The following is a 20,126-nucleotide window of genomic DNA, read 5'->3' on the forward strand; positions in this document are numbered from 1 at the left end:
TGTATTAAATGTGAACTAATTTTTTAAAATTTTAAAACATTTGCCAGAATGCTAACGTTTTATCTGTATCCTATCTTGGAGATAATTTGTATTGCAGCAACGGGGAAGACATCTGCCATAATCCTGGTGTACCACAAGGATCTGTTCTGGGTACTCTTCTATTTGTGATTTTTGTAAATGATTTGAATGTTGGAGTGGAAGGGTGGATTGGTAAGTTCGCGGACAGTACGATGGTGGGTCAAGTTGTGAACAGTGCAGGGGCTGTTCTAGGTTACAAAGGGACATTGATACGATGCAGAGCTGGGCTGAGAAGTGCAGATGGAGTTTAACCCTGAAAAGTGTGAGGTGATTCATTTTGGAAGGACAAACTTGAAAGCAGAATACAGGGTTAATGGAAAGATTCTTGGCAGTGTGGAGGAACAGAGGGATCTTTGGGTTCATGTCCACAGTTCCCTGAAAGCTGCCACCCAGGTGGATAGAGTTGTTAAGAAGGCGTATGGTATGTCAGCTTTCATTCATAGAGGGATTGAGTTCAAGAGCCGTGAAGTTATGCTCCATCTATACAAAAGCCTAGTTCAGCCACATCTAGAGTATTGTGTCAAGTTCTGGTCACCTCATTACAAGAAAGATGTGTCAGCATTTGAAAAGGCATAGAGATTTACCAGGATGTTGCCTGGAATAGAGGGAAGGTCTTACGAGGAAAGTTTGAGAGAGCTAGGGCTTTTCTCTTTAGAACAATGAAGGATGCGAAGTGACTTGATAGAGGTGTACAAAATGATCAGAGGCTTAGATGGTGTGGAGAGCCGAAGAATTTTTCCTCGGGTGGAAGTAGCTATTATGAGGGGGCAGAGTTTTAAAGTGAGTGGAGGTGGATGTAAGGGATACGTCAGAGATAGGTTCTTTACTCAGAGAGTGGTTGGGGTGTTGAATGCATTGCCGGACAGGGTAGTGGAGTCGGCCTCATTAAGGGCATTTAAGTAGCAATTAGATAGGTGTATGGATCATAGTATAAGGTAGCAGTGGAAGTTAGATAGACCTTAGATAAAAACTTGGCACAACATCATGGGCCGAAAGGTCTGTACTTTACTGTGCTCTACTGTTCTAATTTCTATGTTCTGATTTCTATGTTCTAATGTTGTATGATCAATTCTAAAACTCATATGTACCATAAAAATATGAAAAAAAACACACTGACTATAAGCCACTGAGGATTGGAGGAAGCAAGATGTAGAAAGATTAGCATCACATGACAGTAGATGGTATAAGAGAGCGTTGGTGCACACTTTTCGATTCTAAAGGGGACACCTATTTTTAAAAATTGTTACAGCAAGGGAACATGAGAGTTAGGAAAGAAGGACGTGAGAATACAATGCTATAAGATGTGCAAATGGAAAAATCTTCAGAAAGATTGTCTGATTAATTTTGAACAAGAAAGCAATGGAGATTACCATCCATTATCTTTGATTTTGGCTTCTGGCCTTGTGAGATTTCCCAAAGGATAGAAAACCTGCATTGGCCAATTAGGAGGCTGCCTCCTGAAACATTACACTGCCAGTCTTGCTGCAGGCATGTACCTCCATTTGATGTTCATAGTTCATCCCAGTGTCCAAATCACTCAGCAGTACAGAGCATGAGCTACAAAGACTTCAAACATGTGAATTCACTCTCATCGTTTCCTCCCCGGCCAGATATCAAGGGCCTGGTTTGGATGAAATTAAAAATAGTCTTGATTTCTATCTAATTTGCAAGACAGGAATCTGAGTGCAGCTTAAGTGTTTATGTTAGAATTCTTGCCTCTGTCAATTTTCCTATAGCCCAGTTTGTGCTGCAGATGAGGTATTTGCTCATTTAGTATATTAAAAACAAAAAGCTGATGATATATATTGCTCATCAAAATTAACTGATCAATTGTTAGAAAAAGATACATTTTCACTAAGCGTTTTGTCATAAGCTGATCAGGACAGTGTACAAGAGATAGCAATATGAAAGGAGAACTAGTGCTGATACTGTGAGAGGAGAGGACTGCCTGATTGGCATGTGAATTCTGACCGGTGGAAACATTTCAACAGAGAATGCACTAGTTAAATGATGAATGACAGTTAACCGCTAAGTGTTGCTTAAATTTTAACCATGGTAAGTTGAATCTGATCATGAAATAAGCAAGATGAAGAATAGCTGTGACTTTTTTTTGAATTGAAACAAGTACAGTCTGTGTTTTTGTACTTTCTGTCAGCAAAGAACAGGGTCCTGTGTTTTAATATATGTAGCTTGCATTATACATAAGTGTGCCACATTGTGAGCCTGATTGACTATCCTAAATTGGTTATCAGTGTAATTCTTAGCATGCACTCAGGATTATTTTACAAATATTGGCCAAATGTGGAATTATATCTAATATGGGACACTATGTTTTGAGATTTGCAAGTACAGATTGGTTGAATACACCACTCATGTTGCTACTAAATGTGTTTTTTTTTCAGAAATACTCAAGCTCTGTATGCTAAATGACTAATTATACCTATATTAAGGATTTTAGGACATGTGTACCTGGTTGTATGACTAATACAGTCGTGAAGGTTAACTTCTTGCCAGATGTAACAGATACCAGTATGACTCTTCTAACATTATGACTGAAATTGACTTGATTCTTATTCAGCTTTGCTCTCCTTTTTTAAAGGTTGAAACCTGGTTAAATCGATTAGAGGAAACTATGCACGAAACAGTCCGTCATCAGATCACGGAGTCTGTGGCAGCTTATGAGGAAAAGCCAAGAGATCAATGGATTTTTGACTATCCAGCCCAGGTGGCACTCACCAGCTCACAGATATATTGGACTACAGACGTGGGAATTGCATTTGAAAGGCTTGAGGAAGGCTATGAAACAGCACTGAAAGATTATAATAAAAAGCAGGTATACATAGGCATTAATTATAACTATATATATGTTCGATGACCACTTATATATGCAGTAGCTTTGGCATAAATATGATAACTTGAATAAGGAAAATGAATGTGCTTTCTGCAAGTTTGCTGATTATAGAAAATAGATGAGAAAGCGAATAATGGAGATGTCAGAGAGTCTGCAAAGAGGTTAAGCATGTTGTCAAAGCCTTGACAGATGTAGCACAGTATGGGAAAATGTGAAATTATGTACTCTGGCAGGAAGAATAGAGGTGTTGAATAGTTTTAAATGGAGAAAGACTGCAAAAAGTTATTAGCGTTGGGGAATTGAGAGCCTTTGTTTGTGAAGTGGGATGTTGGCCTGTATTTCAAAGGGAATGTTGTATAAAACAAGTAAAGTATTGCTAAAACTGTACAAAGCACTTGCCAACCACAGCTGAAATACAGTAAACGGTTTTGGGACCCTTATCTGAGGAAAGATATTCTGGCATTGGAAACAGCCCAGTAAAGGCTCATCCATGGTCAGTATTATGAGGAGAGGTTGAGTAGATTGGACATGTGCTCATTGGAATTTAGAAGAATGAAAGACAAACTTACTGAAGAATACAAGATTCTTAGGCGACTTGACAGATTAGGTGCAGAAATGTTGTTTCCCCTTATGGAGTCCAGGACCAGAGGGCGTAATCTCAGATTAAGTGGTTTCACATTTAAGACAGAGATGTGGAGGAACTTCTTCCATAAGAAGGCTGTGAATCTGTGCAATTCTTTACTATAGAGAGCTCTCAAGCCTGGGTCATTAAGTTTTGAAGGCTGCGAAAAACAGATTTTTAATCAAAAAGAGAATCAAAAATTATTGGGACAAGGCAGGAAAATGGAGTTGGGGATACCAGATTGGTCATGATCTTATTGAATGGGAGAGTAGATGGGGTGAGTGACCTCCAGCTTTTCCTAGAATTTATGGTCTTCTAGCATAATAAAATGTGCTAAAGTGCTTTGGAGAAGCACAATAAAACAAAATACTTGGGAATACTAGAGAACATGAACAAAATATTGTTTAAATAGGTAGGTTTTGAAGACTTTCTTAAAGGACGAAATTGAGGTAGATGGGCAGAGAGATTTAGACAGAGAATTCTCATGTTCAGGCAGCTGAAGGCACTGCTGCCAATGGTGGGACAATTAAAATCAGACGTGCTCAGCAGGCAGAACTGGAGGTGTGTAAGTATAGTGGAAGGTGGTGAAGCGAGAGAAGATTATACCGATAAAACAGGGTGAAGCCACAGAAGGATTTGCAAACAAGGATGAAAATTGTAAATCAAGCCATTGCGTGACTGGGACCCAGGCCAACAAGAACCTGAGAACCATGTATGAACGGAATTTGATGCGAGTTAGAACATGGTCAGCAGAGTTTTGTATGACTTCAAGTTTTTGGAAGGTTGAATGTGGAAGACTGACCTGGAGTACATTATAATAATCCAGCCTGAAGGTGTTAGGGGTGTGGAGGAGAGTTTTCCCAGGAGATGATCTGAGGCAGCAGTGGAGGAGGGCAATATTATGGGAGGTGGAAATAAGTGATTTTAATGATATGTGGTGTAAACTCATCTCTGTGTCAAATATGACTGTCTAGTTCAGACAGTTATTAGGAAAAGGAGTGGAGATGCTGGTGAGGATACAGAGTTTATGGGAACAGAAGATAATGGCTTTGGTTTTTCCTGTTGGTAATTGGAGGAAATTTCTGTTCATCGAGCATGAGAATTAGAATGAGAATTAGCTTTACTATCACATGTGCTGCCGTGAGTATGGTGAAAAGTGTACAGATCGCCACCTACGCTGCCATCTTAAGTACAAAGATCCCGAGGGATATCTTTTTCACTTACAGTTCTTGGGAAAAGTAGAGAAGGAAAAATGTCCAACATTGCAGATTTCAGGAATAAATTATAAAATGGAGAAAAAAAATTCACAACAATGGTCTTACAACCCAGCCCATGCTGACACCTGGCATCCAGTCTGCACCAGACCTTGACTCCAGATTGTATTGGCATCCCCTCGGGGTTCACAAGCTCCGAAGACTGCTCCGGTGTCACCTTGAGGCTGGACATCTACGCTGAGGTCTTTCCAGGCTGAGAGATTGCCATGCACTGCTCGAAGATCACCATGTTGGGCCGCTGGGAGATCACCATGCTAGGCCGAGAAGATGCCATGCCGGGCCAAGAGACAACTGTGCTGGGCCAAGAGGCCACCAGCTGAGCCTCTGCTGAGGCCAGGAATAACAAGGCTGCGAGATCAAAGTCCAGCAGGTCTGAGGCCAGGAAGAGAGAAAGGAAAGGAAGGTAAAGACAAGATAAAAAAGGGGGCAAAAGGGAACATACAAAGTGGACAGGCGCCGGCTGAAGTATCCTACTCATTGTGCTTTCTGGTTATGTGCATTTTCCTCAACTTTTTTTTGTTGTTTTCAAGCGTAAGTATTGAAAGATAGCCTTTGTTGTTGAAGTTACTTTGGCAAAAACTCTGGTAATAGTGAACACACAACTATACACATTAAAAACTAGTGACCACAATGCAGATTAAATGTAAGAACTAAAAAAGACAATGAAGAGTCAAAGTTTGCTGTGGGTGAAAAAGAACTTGAAGAACATAATTTTGTGGTTATGTAACATAAAACTAAATTGAAACTTAACATGGAGCCACTAATAATGTTAACCTTTGTAACAGTGCAGAAAGTATTACACAAATAACAGGGAAGTGAAGAGATTATGAAGACGTGCGTGCACACTATGTCAGAGAAAATAGAAAGCGCTTTTACAAGCATGTAAAAAAAGTAATTTTTGGATAATCCAACATGGAGACGGATTGCACTTCATCCGCAGATAATTTATCTATTGATCAAGTAGCACCTTTTATCTTTCACAAAATAAAAACTGAAAGAATTGTGGATGCTGTAAATCAGCAATAAAAACAGAAGCTGCTGAAAAAGCTCGACAGGTCTGGCAACATCTGTGACGAAAAAAATCAGAGTTAACATTTTGGTACTGGTGACCTTTCCTCAGAACTGTTCTGATGCTGCCAGACCTGCGAGCTTTTCCAGTAACTTCTGTTTTTGTACCTTTTTCTTCACCTTGGACTTCCATCTCTTTATCTCTTACTCTTCAGACAATGGCTGATGATCAGATGATATTGCAGTATCTATATAAATTTCTGTCAACACAAGTATCATTATACTTTATGTTGTCCACATTCCTGTAAATTTAGCAGATACACTTTTTTTCTTTTTGAGTTTGTACCTGGTGTTATGAGCAGCTATACAAATTAGATTAGACAAGCAAATTGCAACCTATTGCACGGAATGCTGAAATATTATCAAATGTTTTGAGCCAAATCAGAACTAACTTTTCTAATTTTCCTACCACTAATCATTGAGAAGACCGAAGACATTGTCTTCAGCTGCATCACAGAATATGTATTTGTTCCCTGTACCATGCTCTCCCCACACATTTATTGTGTATAAACACAAAATCTGGCATCCTGATTGCAGTCCGCAAGCCTCCGCGTGACCGGAAGTTGCAGTTGTTTAGTGCAAACCAAGCGTAGGCGTTCTGCAAAGCAGTCCCCAAGCCTCGTTGGGGACGACTTTGCAGAACACCTATGCTCGCACCTCCAAGCCGCGAACCATTTCAACAACCCCTTCCCATTCCTCAGACGACATGTGCATCCTGGGCCTCCTGCAGTGCCACAACACTTCTACCCAAAGGTTGCAGGAACAGCACCTCATAATCTGCTTGGGAACCCTGCAGCCCAATGGTATCATTGTGGACTTCACAAGCTTCAAAATCTCCCCTCCCCCTACCACATCCCAAAACTAGCCCAGCTCGTCCCCACCTGCTTAACCTGTCCTTACTCCCACCTATCCCCTCCTCTGACTCCAAGCCCCAACCCCATCTCCTACCTACTAACCTCATCCCGCCCCCTTGACCTGTCCATCCTCCCTGGACTGACCTATCCCGTCCCTACCTCCCCACCTATACTCACCTTTACTGGCTCCATCGCTGCCTCTTTGACCAGTCTGTTTCCTGTTCACCTAACATTTCCTCTATCCATCTTCTATCTGCCTCCCCCTCTCTCCCTATTTATTTCAGAACCCCCTTCCCCGCCACATTTCTGAAGAAGGGTCTAGGCCCGAAACGTCAGCCTTCCTGCTCCTCGGATGCTGCTGGGCCTGCTGTGTTCATCCAGCTCTACACCTTGTTATCTCTGCTATTTTGAATAATGTTATCATAAACAACAAAAGAAAGATTCAAATTTTCTCCACCAGCAAGATCTTTGGTATCCTTGGGAGATACCCAACCCTAGTGGAGGTGTCTTTCTTACCTTCGCTTGTTGATTTTATTTACTCAGCAGATGAGCACTTAATTTCAGTGAATTTCTGCATTCACACAGTGTGTTTCTCCTTGTTTCACCCTGAGACAGACACAGTGTAACTCAATGACTTCTCTCCCTGAAGAAAGAATCTTGGAGCATATTCCAGATACTCGAGCTACTTTGAGGCTAATAAACAACACATTTTGCTGAAATCCATCTTTTCTTCTGAATTTAACCTGCCTCCGGCCTTTGGCCTCTCTTTCTCTCGTTTGTAAAATCGTAACCTAACATCATTGAATTAATTATCGTACCAGGTAGCATTTCTAGTCATTTAGCTTAAGATGCCTGATTTCTTGGAAATGCGCTTTGGATCACTGCTATAGAAAACTAGTTTCTGACTCAAACCCATTTACCTCTGCTTTGGAATCTGAAAAATACAACCCTTCATCACAGTACCTTAGGAAGAACAGATGAAAAATCTAATTAAAGATGAAACTGATGTACGTTTGTATAAGTAACATTACTCAGCAGAAATAATTTGAGTAAGTTTTATGATTTTCTTTGAAAGGGTTTTCATAAAAATACTCCACATCCTTTTTCAGATTCTGTCTCTGTTCTTCTGTAAGTTTGCTGTTTCAGCACAGATATCAGCTGACAGGAGATTTAAGCAGTTTTTCTTTTGAAAATCTACAAGAAAACCGCATTTGCTTTTTGCTGTGTTCAAATTCTGAAGAGCTGTTGATTTTACATGCTAATTTGTTGAATGTGCTGCTCTTTTTGAATACTAAATGAACAAGACAATGTATTTGAACTCCTGAATGACTGAGCTTTCACTCTGTTGGCACACTGACTGCTAAATGATAGAATCCCTGGAGTATAGAAACAGGCCCTTCAGCCCAACAAGTCTACACTGACTATCTGAAGAGCACTCCACCCAGCCCCAACCTCCAGCCCCTCCTGTAACCCTGCATTTCCAATGGCTAATACACTTAATTTGCACATCCCTGAACACAGTGGGCAATTTAGCATGGCCAATCCACCTCGCTAGCACATCTTTGGACCCTGGGAGGAACCTGGAGGTCTCAACAGAAGCCCATGCAGACACAGGGGGAGCATGCAAACCCCATACAGACTGAGGGTGGAATCGAATGTGAAGCAGCTGTGCTAACCATTGATCCACCATGCCACCCCCAAATAGCTGACTCTGTTCAGTATGTAAAATTCAATCCAGAAACACATGCATCTTAAATCAGACATATTTTCAATCTATCAGTTTTGTTGCCACTGCAAATCTTAGTACAACAAAGTGCACTCAGATATTTTGTTACATGTAGAACCTAATATACACTGCACTTTATAACTAAAAAAAAGGTAAATTTCACAATTTTAGAATGATTCCACGCCATTCACAGTCACTATAAAACCTATCAAGAGTAATTGATCAAGCTTGGAGAAATTTGTGCAAGATGCTGTTTCCATAACATTATTAAGAATAATTTCACTTTTAAAACAGTTTGTGACGTAACCTGCACTGATAGAAAAATGATATTGGTAATTCTGTTACGCGTTGTCTGGGATTGCTTAACCTGGTGATTATTTATAATGTTAACCCAGAGTAGAGATCTAAAATGTGTCGCTAATGTTGATTTGGTAATATTAAATCAAGTCTCAAACATTTATGGCCCAATTTGCAAAATATTATGCATTTTGGTTCGACATTTAGATGGAGGAGAAATACAAGTGAATGATAGAGACTGTTGTTTTTTTAGATTAGATTCCCTACAGTGTGGAAACAGGCCATTCGGCCCAACAAGCCCACACCGCCCCTTGAAGCATCCCACCCAGACTCATAACCCACACACCCCTGAACACTACGGACAATTTAGCATGGCCAATCCACCTAACCTGCACATCTTTGGACTGTGGGAGGAAACCGGAGCACCCAGAAGAAACCCACGCAGACACGGGGAGAATGTGCAAACTCCACACAGACAGTCGCCTGAGGCAGGATTCGAATCTGGGTCCCTAGCGCTGTGAGGCTGCAGTGCTAACCACTGAGCCACCATGCTGCCCGTTGGTGTGGGCTTAAATGTAAAACAGATGTTAATTTCTATTCAGCTTAGAAGTGAACCCTTTTTAATGTAGTATTGCCTGCCAGAACAATATGGTTTGCATTTTTATTATAGCGTATACAGGCATGCAGACAGGTAGGTAGTTCTGTGACACATAATACACAGGCTGGGTGGCATTTGATAGTTGTGGGCAAAGTATAGAAACAGGAAGAAAGATGACAGAAATGAATAATAATTCATAAGGAGAACAAACAAAGTGAACAAGTAAAAATGTAAAAGTGATCATGAGAAATAAAATAAAAGCAGATAACTATGCATACAGGATAGATGATAAGGCACATAATATTTAAATTGAAATTTTTGGGAAGAACCACGAAGAAAATGTAGTCTGGTTGAAACCACAATAAGCTTCTAAAAAGTACATGATGTAACCATAGAGTAAGTTTCCAATCCTTTGATGAGAGGAAAGACTGGAGGAAGAGAACCCAGCCTGAATTTCAAATCGTGAACAGAGATAATGGGAACTGCAGATGCTGGAGAATCTGAGATAACAAAGTGTGGAGCTGGATGAACACAGCAGGCCAAGCAGAAGCCTGCAGCCCAATGGAATCAATGTGGATTTCACCAGCTTCAAAATCTCTCCTCCCCCAACTGCATCCCAAAACCAGCCCAGCTCATCCCCGGCTGCCTAACCTGTTCTTCCTCTCACCTATCCTCTCCTCCCACCTCAAGCCGCACCTCCATTTCCTACTTACTAACCTCATCCCTCCCTTGACCTGTCTGTCCTCCCCGGACTGCCCTATCCCCTCCCTATCTCCCCACCCATACTCTCCTCTCCACCTATCTTCTCCTCTATCCAGCTTCGGCCCGCCTCCCCTTCTCTCCCTATTTATTTCAGAATCCTCTCCCCATTCCCCTTTCTGATGAAGGGTCTAGGCCCGAAACGTCAGCTTTTGTGCTCCTAAGTTGCTGCTTGGCCTGCTGTGTTCATCCAGCTCCACACTTTGTTATCCTGAATTTCAAATGTTGCCTTGATCTTCTGACTGAAATGTTGTCAGAAGATCAACAAAAAACATAGAAAAACAGTGAAAATAGCTGCTTTTAGTTGTTCACATTATTTTTCTGACCTCCTGCCGTAGAACACGCGTAGAAATGAAGATGATAGGTTTATCGTCTGGAGAAATGTTCTGACATGTATATTGTTCTACAGTATAGAACTAGGGTACCATGTACAGTAATATTTAACAGCTGATACCCAGTATGGCAAAGAGTGGACACATCCTTTACTCCTGTCCGTCTTAGCAATGCAGCCCGTATTATTGCTTCATCCTTGTGCTCAGTTATAAGGTACTGTTGACTAAACATAGATTTATGAAGTGAAACATTGAGGCTGACTACTAATGCAAGTGTAGCACGTTGTGGCTGAAAAGGGTATTGACCTTGAGATGGAGAATATGCAAAAACATTACTTGTTGGCCTGTAAAAAAATCACCATACCCCTGAGGCCAACTTAGAAGTTTTGGCTTAGTGTTCTCTAGCAAAGTCATGGGGTGAACTCTTTGTGTAAATAGTGGGAACACTGCTTCAAGATATTCTGAGAATTTACCTCATGCGACTTACACTTGAGAAAAGTGCAACAAATAAGTTTCTAGGAAAATTCATGAAATACATTTTTATGTTTTAAACATCTGTAAAGTGAGAAGGGAGCGTTCTAATCTCAAGGCCATTATGTTAAATTTAAAGCTAAAGTAATATTTTAGAATAAAATTGCTATAAAACAACTAAGTCAGCAACTGAATGGCATAATCTGTAAAACGTATCTGAAGTCTGACTTCGGCAGTGTAATTAAGTGTTGTGAACATGCTGTACAGCCTACCCAATTAACTATTGTAATAACCATTAAATTTGCATTTTCTATTTATTTTACTTCTTTTTTCTATTCATTTAGGTGGCTAACTAAAATGGTGTTTATTTTAATTTTCAGGTGGTGCAGTTGAACGTTCTGATCAACATGTTACTGGGAGACCTGACACTAGGGGACAGACAGAAAATTATGACCATATGCACTATAGATGTCCATGCTCGGGATGTGGTTGCAAAGCTCATCGCTCAGAAGGCATGTTAGACAATTTCCTATTTTAGATAATAAAATGTGAGGCTGGATGAACACAGCAGGCCCAACAGCATCTCAGGAGCACAAAAGCTGACGTTTTGGGCCTAGACCCTTCATCAGAGAGAGGGATGGGATGAGGGTTCTGGAATAAATAGGGAGAGAGGGGGAGGCAGACCGAAGATGGAGAGAAAAGAAGATAGGTGGAGAGGAGAGTATAGGTGGGGAGGTAGGGAGGGAATAGGTCAGTCCAGGGAAGACGGACAGGTCAAGGAGGCCGGATGAGGTTAGTAGGTAGGAGATGGAGGTGCGGCTTGGGGTGGGAGGAAGGGATGGGTGAGAGGAAGAACAGGTTAGGGAGGCAGAGACAGGTTGGACTGGTTTTGGGATGCAGTGGGTGGAGGGGAAGAGCTGGGCTGGTTGTGTGGTGCACTGAGGGGAGGGGACGAGCTGGGCTGGTTTTGGGATGCGGTGGGGGAAGGGGAGATCTTGATGCTGGTGAAGTCCACATTGATACCATTGGGCTGCAGGGTTCCCAAGCGGAATATGAGTTGCTGTTCCTACAACCTTCGGGTGGCATCATTGTGGCACTGCAGGAGGCCCATGATGGACATGTCATCTAAAGAATGGGAGGGGGAGTGGAAATGGTTTGCGACTGGGAGGTGCAGTTGTTTATTGCGAACCGAGCAGAGGTATTCTGCAAAGCGGTTCCCAAGCCTCCGCTTGGTTTCCCCAATGTAGAGGAAGCCACACCGGGTACAGTGGATGCAGTATACCACTTTGGCAGATGCGCAGGTGAACCTCTGCTTAATGTGGAAAGTCATCTTGGGGCCTGGGATAGAGGTGAGGGAGGAGGTGTGGGGGCAAGTGTAGCATTTCCTGCGGTTGCAGAGGAAGGTGCCGGGTGTGGTGGGGTTGGAGGGCAGTATGGAGTGAACAAGGGAGTCACGGAGAGAGTGGTCTCTCTGGAAAGCAGACAGGGGTGGGGATGGAAAAATATCTTGGGTGGTGGGGTCGGATTGTAGATGGTGGAAGTGTCAGAGGATGATGCATTGTATCAGGAGGTTGGTGGGGTGGTGTGTGAGAACGAGGGGGATCCTCTTTGGGCGGTTGTGGCGGGGGCGGGGTGTGAGGGATGTGTTGTGTGAAATGCGGGAGACGCGGTCAAGGGCGTTCTCGACCACTGTGGGGGGAAAGTTGCGGTCCTTGAAGAACTTGGACATCTGGGATGTGCGGGAGTGGAATGCCTTATCGTGGGAGCAGATGCGGCAGAGGCGGAGGAATTGGGAATAGGGGATGGAACTTTTGCAGGAGCGTGGGTGGGAGGAGGTGTATTCTAGGTAGCTGTGGGAGTCGGTGGGCTTGAAATGGACATCAGTTACAAGCTGGTTGCCTGAGATGGAGACTGAGAGATCCAGGAAGGTGAGGGAAGTGCTGGAGATGGCCCAGGTGAACTGAAGGTTGGGGTGGAAGGTGTTGGTGAAGTGGATGAACTGTTTGAGCTCCTCTGGGGAGCAAGAGGCGGCGCCGATACAGTCAATAATGTAATGGAGGAAGAGGTGGGCTTTGGGGCCTGTGTAGGTGCGGAAGAGGGACTGTTCCACGTAATTTACAAAGAGGCAGGCATAGCTGGGGCCCATGCCGGTGATGGATTCTCCAGCATCTGCAGTTCCCATTATTTCTTAGACAATTTCCTGCAAGTTTTCTGCATCTTTCTTTTAGTTTTCCTGAACAGACTATTCTCCTTTTGTACTACTGTTCAACTTGTAACTTGTTAATCTGTTCCGATATTATTTCACCAAAATGGAAATATCTGCCCTTAATTTGGACTTTGTAGCCCAGATTTTAGCAGAATCATGGAGATGCCACAGAACTTCCAAAACAGCAGGCAGGACACTAATTCATCCTGGCAGCAGAAAAGAGGTGGGGTGTGACTTGTACATGACGAAATTCAATTTAAGAGGGCTCTTTGCATTATTTACCTAGTTATAACATTTCCTGTTCCTTCCGTAACAAGGGTCTTCGTGTGCAATGTAGAAGTTAAAAATTTTAAAAGATTTTTTTTGTTTATTGTACCTGGGCATCAAAACCTGGCTAGCATTTGTTTATTGCCCCTAATTGCATAATTGAGGGTGGTGACCACCTACTGTTTTGAACTGTTGCAGTCTTTGGACATGTCAGAACACTCACTGTACTACTAAAGAGTTCCAGCATTTTGGCCCAGTGACAGTGAAGGAATGATGATATATTTCCATGCAAAGATGAGGAAATGCTGTCTGTGCAAAATGAGGATTAGAACCGTGAAATATGAATGAGCTATAGCAATAAAGTCCGTGAGAACAACATACATCAGCATTGGCAGACCAAGTCATCTCCCAGTGTGCCTGACTCAACCCTGAACCCACCATTTTGGAAGACAGTTCCAAAGTTCTATCGCACTTATGTTAAGATCTCTTTTCTTTAAATCCCAACTGACTGATTTGCAGCTAATGATTAAACTCTGCCTCCAGTTTGTCCTGAAATAAAAGAAATAGCTTATCTACTCTATTTGTTCTCCTTTAATATCTTGGAAACTTTCATTAAAACAGCCCTTAACCTGTCAAATACAACCAAGTTCCTTTAACCATTGACCATAATTTGAGTCTTGAGTCAAGATATAATTCCAATCAATCTATGTGTATGATCCCAGCTGACATTGTTATCAAACTAGTCAGATCCCGGACTGAAACCTGGCTTGATTGAACATATTTTTACTTGTTCAGAAATAGTAAGAACTGACGATGCTGGAGTCAGAGAAAGCACAGTGTAGAGCTGGAGGAACACAGCAGCCCAAGCAGCATCAGGGGACCAGGAAAGTTGACATTTTGGGCCTGGACCCTTCAGAAAAAATCAGAAAACTGATTTGTTTCTGTTTAACAAAGTGGGTCCTTGCTGAAACATAAACGTACAATGCTGCAGATATTGCTTTAACAATTAAACAGAAGTTTCTCACAAAAGAAATGAAGATAAGGCAGAATAAACCAAACTATCTGCTTATAATATAAATACAAAGATTTTAAATATATAGTAACAGTCAAATCTCATTAATACCAAAATACACTCCATAAATTACAAAGAAACAAAATAGCTTTTTAATAGTACCCTAAGCACATTCCTGGTACAGGATCAATACTCAGAGACTTTTATCTAACACTGTGATTTTAACTTTCAGCCTGGAACTGCAACTTCTTCTCCCTGGGCCCACCATACACCTAAGCTTACTATTTCTGAACAAGTAAAAATATGTTCAGCTTGAAATAACTCCTTCAGTGTTTTATCCCAGCTCTTCTGGTCTGAGACTAATGCTGAATCTTAACTCTAAGATAATCTAATTCACTACATATCATTCTCTCCTCAAAATCACTGGTCCATAGAGTTATCCTTTTTTAAGGATTTCACTAAACTAAACAGAAACTAAAAGACTTCCTCTCTTAGGTTATGGGCTTTTACCTTAAGGTTTCAAAAAAAAACTTTCAGAAGCCTCTAACAAACGTAAGCCTCCGTGATTTGCCTTTTGAATCACATGATAATCTAAGATAAATGAAAATCCATCAGTGGTTCACAAAAACTCGTTCACTCTAAAACTAGACCTCAAAAACTGTTTTGAAATAAATTGCCATGGCCACAGAAATGCTTACAAATTCATAGTTACCTACTGACACACAGAAAATCCATTGGTTACTAACTCAAAAACCAGAAACCTAAACTTAAACTAGAATGATATTGTATATGTAAATCCTATAGTCCACATCATACTTCTGTCTTCTAAAGGTGTACTGCCCAGAACTGCTCACATTGCCCGGTATGTGGACTAACCAAAGCTTTTTGGATACAATAAAAACTGAAAGAACCGCAGATGCTGTAAATCAGGAACAAAAACAAAGTTGCTGGAAAAGCTCAGCAGGTCTGGCTGCATCTGTGACGAAAAAAATCAGAATTAACATTTCAGAACTGTTCTGAGGAAGGGTCACCGGAACCAAAATGTTAACTCTCATATTTTCTTCACAGATGCTGCCAGATCTGCTGAGCTTTTCCAGCAACTTTGCTTTTGTTCTTTTTGAATGCATGATTGAAAAATTACTTCTAACCCCCTTTGCATACCAGCCCTTTAGATGTAAAGTCCAACATTCCATTGACCTCTTGATTATTGTTTGTATCTGTTAATGATATTTTGATGATATTTACCTGGATACCAAGGTCTCTTTTGGCTTCCATTGTTTCCAGGCCCAGACATCTTCAGCTCCTTCGTCCACGACCTTCCCTCCATTATAAGGTTGGAAGTGGGGCTATTTGTTGAAATTGTCCAGCATCATTCATGACTTAAAAAACACTGAAGCAGCTCATAGCCATGAGCAGCAAGACTTGGTCAACATCCATGTTTGAGCTGATTAAAAGTCAAGTTACATTCACGTGCCAGGAAATGACCATATCTAAGCACTGCACATTACCATTCAATGGCACTATCATCACTGAATCCCCCATTGTCAACATCCTGATGATTATCATTGAAACTGAACTGGAGCACCCACAAAAGTAATGTGGTTACCAGAGCAAGTCAGAGTCTAGGACTTCTGCAACAAGTAACTCAACTCCTGACTCCGAAAATCCTGTCCATCATCTACAAGTCACAATTCAGGAGTGTTGGAGAATCAACACCACTTCCCTGGATAAGTCCAGCACCAGCAACAATAAAAATCTTGACACCATCTAGGGCAAAGCAGCCTGCTTAACTGGCACCTCATCCACAAACATTCATACCTTCATTACCAACGCTTGTTTGTTGCAATGCGTACCATCTATAAGAGGCACTGCAATAACCGACCGAGGCTCTTTTGACACTATTCTCCAAATTCACAAATTCACTCCACATAGAAGAACAGGAACAGATACCTTGGATCACTCAAGACCTGAATCTTCTCCTCCAAGCCACTCATCATCCTATCGTAGAAAAATGTCCGTGTTCTTTCAGTGTTTGCTAGGTCAGCATCCTGAAAATGTCTTCATAATTACAGGTTAGATCTGCCTACAGCAAATGTACTTCAGTGGTTTATGACAGCAGCTCACCATCATCTTCACAGATGGGCTTCTAGGGATGAGCCAATAAATTCTACCCTAGCCATCGAAACCCAAATGCAAAGAATGAGTAACACAAAGCAATTTTTTAAAAATTTGACGTTTCTATGTGCATAACTGATAAAGTTGACTGTCTATGTATCATCAGTGAGCTTTGGATTTGTATCTTTCTATCACAGGTTACAAATGCCCAAGCATTTGCCTGGCTGTCTCAATTGCGACATCGTTGGGACAATATCGAGCGCCACTGCTTTGTCAACATATGTGATGCTCAGTTTCAATACTCTTATGAATACTTAGGGAACACATCTCGACTGGTGATTACTCCACTGACTGACAGGTAAATACTATTCGTCCATTATAAGTTTAATATTTCAACATTTATTTTATGCAGTATTTCGATATTGTATTACAGCTTGTGGATCTTACATGGCATTGCACATCAGAGGGTTATTTTCCCACTGGATGGACAACAGACAAATTATGGATTGAGGTCAATGCTATTTTCAGGCCCGAGCCTCATTTACAAACTGCTCGTGTCAAGCTGTTTTTGCTGATGTCCATTCATATTTGGGAGGTCTTCGAACTTGGTTATCTCCCACACTAGATCTGATTAATATAAGGTCCAGGGCGGGTAATTCTGCTTCTTCCAATGCCAATAAAGAAAGATGATTATAGCTGATGATTTGGCTACTAAGTGACTGTTACAAATGAAAATATCATGCCAACCACCCAGTTCTCTCAATTACAACTGAGATTCAATGTACCTCATTAAGGCCAGGCTTTATCCTTATTCTTTCATTATTCCTATTTCTATTTCAAGTTCCTTTGTGCATCTAAATTATTGAAACAATTTAAGTGAGTTTGCGATACTGTTGATTATGCATACTTGAAGTATTATGTAGGAAAATATTATCTTGTGCACTCTGGCAAGAAGAATTAAAAAAGCAGTATATTATTTGAATAGAGATTGAAGATCCCTTAGGATGGTGTATATAAATAACAAAGATTGTATGCATTTACAGCAAGGGATTAGGAAGCCAATTGCCTACTGTTACCTTTATTACGGTAATATACTGGCAATGTCACCATGTCATCAGTCCATTGGCCCAGGCTATGGCTGTGGGGACATGGGTTCATATCCCACTGTGGAAGCAAGTAGAATTTGAATTCAATAAAATCTGGAATTGAAAGCTAATCTCAGTAAAGGTAAACCTACAACTATAATCAATTATTGGCAGAAAAAAAATGAGTTGTGCATGTTCTTTAGGAAGACTGTCATATTTATGTACAAATGACTCCAGACTCATAGCAGTGAGGTTGATTCTTAACTGCTGAGCAAGCCACTTCATTCCAGGGTAATTAAGGATGGATGCCAAATGTTGGCCTTCCTAATGACACCAACATCCAATGAAAGAATAAAAACTTTCTTTGATACAATTTTACAGATTTATTGGAGGCATCCTTCACTGCTCTTTTCTAGTGCCTGCTGCAATGAATTTCCTGCAAATCTCTTAGCTTATATCCTGTTCCTGCGATGGATGCCTGAGTGGACTATTAACACGATCTATTAGGCTTATAAACATATGTTTTAATTCAAAATATCCTGTGGAGTTGGGGGGAGGTGATGAGTGTTGAGTTCTTTTAAACAAACCTTGGATTGAGCATCCGACTTTAGTGGCAGTCACCTGCTGTTCATCTTTTGGACCTTTGCATGTATCATATGGCCATACGTGGTAATTCTTATCTCATTTCTTCCATATCATCATTTCAGTTATCTTCCACAAATTAGTTCAGTCCTCCTATAATATTCCACCTCTGTTATTACACTGGTTGCACAATGTTTTTATTCATCCCGCCATTTGGAATTTGTGCTTAGGCCTTTTCACAGACTCTGTAAATAAGCATTCAGAATGGCCATCACTTCAGCTATAGGTACCCCTTATCAGGCTTGTGTACCAGTCTACTGTACATTTCAGCCATGTCAAAAGTTCTCATGTACTACTGGATATTTGTATTTTAACATGCATCTTAATAATCCTAGATAGATGAAACATCTAACACAGATTTACTTCATTTGTTACATTTTTAACCTATTGAATTATATTCAAATTAGTCAATCTTATCTATGAATAATAATTGTTCTAGCCTGGTTTCCAACACGCAGGAATTCCTAAGGAATCTCAAGTAAACATGAACTTGAAAAGACATTGAGTACCTCTTCAAAGTATTTGTGGCATCTTTTACACCTGAGTGAGAAATAACACCATCAACTATACTCAGAATTATGTGTAAAAGCATGTTAGTGTGTTCGATTACTGATTTAGTATCTACTTTGGAAGCACTTTTGCAGCTTGAAAATTGTTTTCACTGAGATGTCCAGTTCTGTGTTCTGTTTAACCTGTCTCAGAACTGGAATCTTCCTGGCATTTCTGTGTATGATGCCATGTCTTCCTTATACGATTATGCATTTGTTCACCTTCCCTTCTTAAAGGTTTTTATTTTACAGTATCAGCAGGACTATGCTCAGTGTTTTCTGACATTTTGTGGTCTAAATGGAGGATTGCTAAACGGTTGTGGCTAAAATAAAGGACACTGCCGTCACCAGCTAATGTTGACCATTATAGCTTTTACTGCGGCTTCTAGAGTGAATCCTGCTGCTTGAAGCTTGAATAAGTGATTCCTGTATCCTTAATGGTTTAACTGAACTAATCCTTCTTCTTTAAAGTTGTTTTCTTCTGGATAATTCTTGATATTTGTGGTTCTAATTTGATGCCCAGAATTTTTCAGTTTTTTCTAGAAAGTTCCTGTTCTGCGCACACTAAATAAATATTTCTTGCCTTGAATGAGATTTTAATAAACAATCTCATGCCTTTTCTGCGAACTTAATTTGGTCTGCTAATATTCTTCTTCTGTTAGACGAGGGCCACTTCAACTTCTTATCTATCTCCTTGTTGTTTTAATTTTGCCTTTGAGATGTTATGCGTGTGAAACCTTGATTTAAATTTCTTATGTGGCCCATGCTTGCTCTTGCTAATAACTCTGCCTTGTAACACCTGCCTGCTGTGGTAACAACACTTAATCAGAGTAGTGTGTGCTTTCTTTTCAATTTCCCAACGTTTTGCAAAGATTTCTTGTGCCCGCTAGGGATTTGACTTGGCTCATGGTCCCTTTCTTCTGACTACCTGTTAGGTTTTCCCTGAAGTAACTAATTCTCCAAGATCTTGAACTCTTATGTACACATGCCTATACAATACTATCATAGTGGATCGTGCTCATGGGACTGCTCATGTTAATCAGAAAGGATGAATACTAAAATATATCAAGCCCCTTATTATGGCAGTGTAGTCTGACTGTACCAAACTACCTGTCCCTTTGAAGACAGCCATCATTCATTACTGTTTTCATTGCAGTCTTTCATTTTTATATAATCTCAACTGATTGACACTGGCTCTCCTGTTCATTATTTTTACTCTGGATTGTCCCTTGGCATTCAATGAACTTGACTCGTCTCATTCCCCAATCCACATCCAGCATTGGGATGCCTCACTGAGGCAGAAACATACGGATCAACAAAA

General features: G+C 40.9%; 1 protein-coding gene across 1 annotated transcript in view; it reads left to right on the plus strand.

Annotated features, from left to right (window-relative positions):
• The window catches only part of LOC125461085 (dynein axonemal heavy chain 11-like), a 466,228-nt gene that overhangs the window by 158,485 nt on the left and 287,617 nt on the right, over positions 1–20,126 (plus strand). The window contains exons 30-32 of the mRNA XM_059654665.1: positions 2,678–2,911; positions 11,311–11,442; positions 16,728–16,888. Of these exons, the coding sequence (XP_059510648.1) occupies positions 2,678–2,911; positions 11,311–11,442; positions 16,728–16,888 (527 nt within the window). The remainder of the gene's footprint in view (positions 1–2,677; positions 2,912–11,310; positions 11,443–16,727; positions 16,889–20,126) is intronic.

This window comes from Stegostoma tigrinum, chromosome 2 (genome assembly GCF_030684315.1).
Source record: "Stegostoma tigrinum isolate sSteTig4 chromosome 2, sSteTig4.hap1, whole genome shotgun sequence".
Classification (NCBI taxonomy): Eukaryota; Metazoa; Chordata; class Chondrichthyes; order Orectolobiformes; family Stegostomatidae; genus Stegostoma; species Stegostoma tigrinum.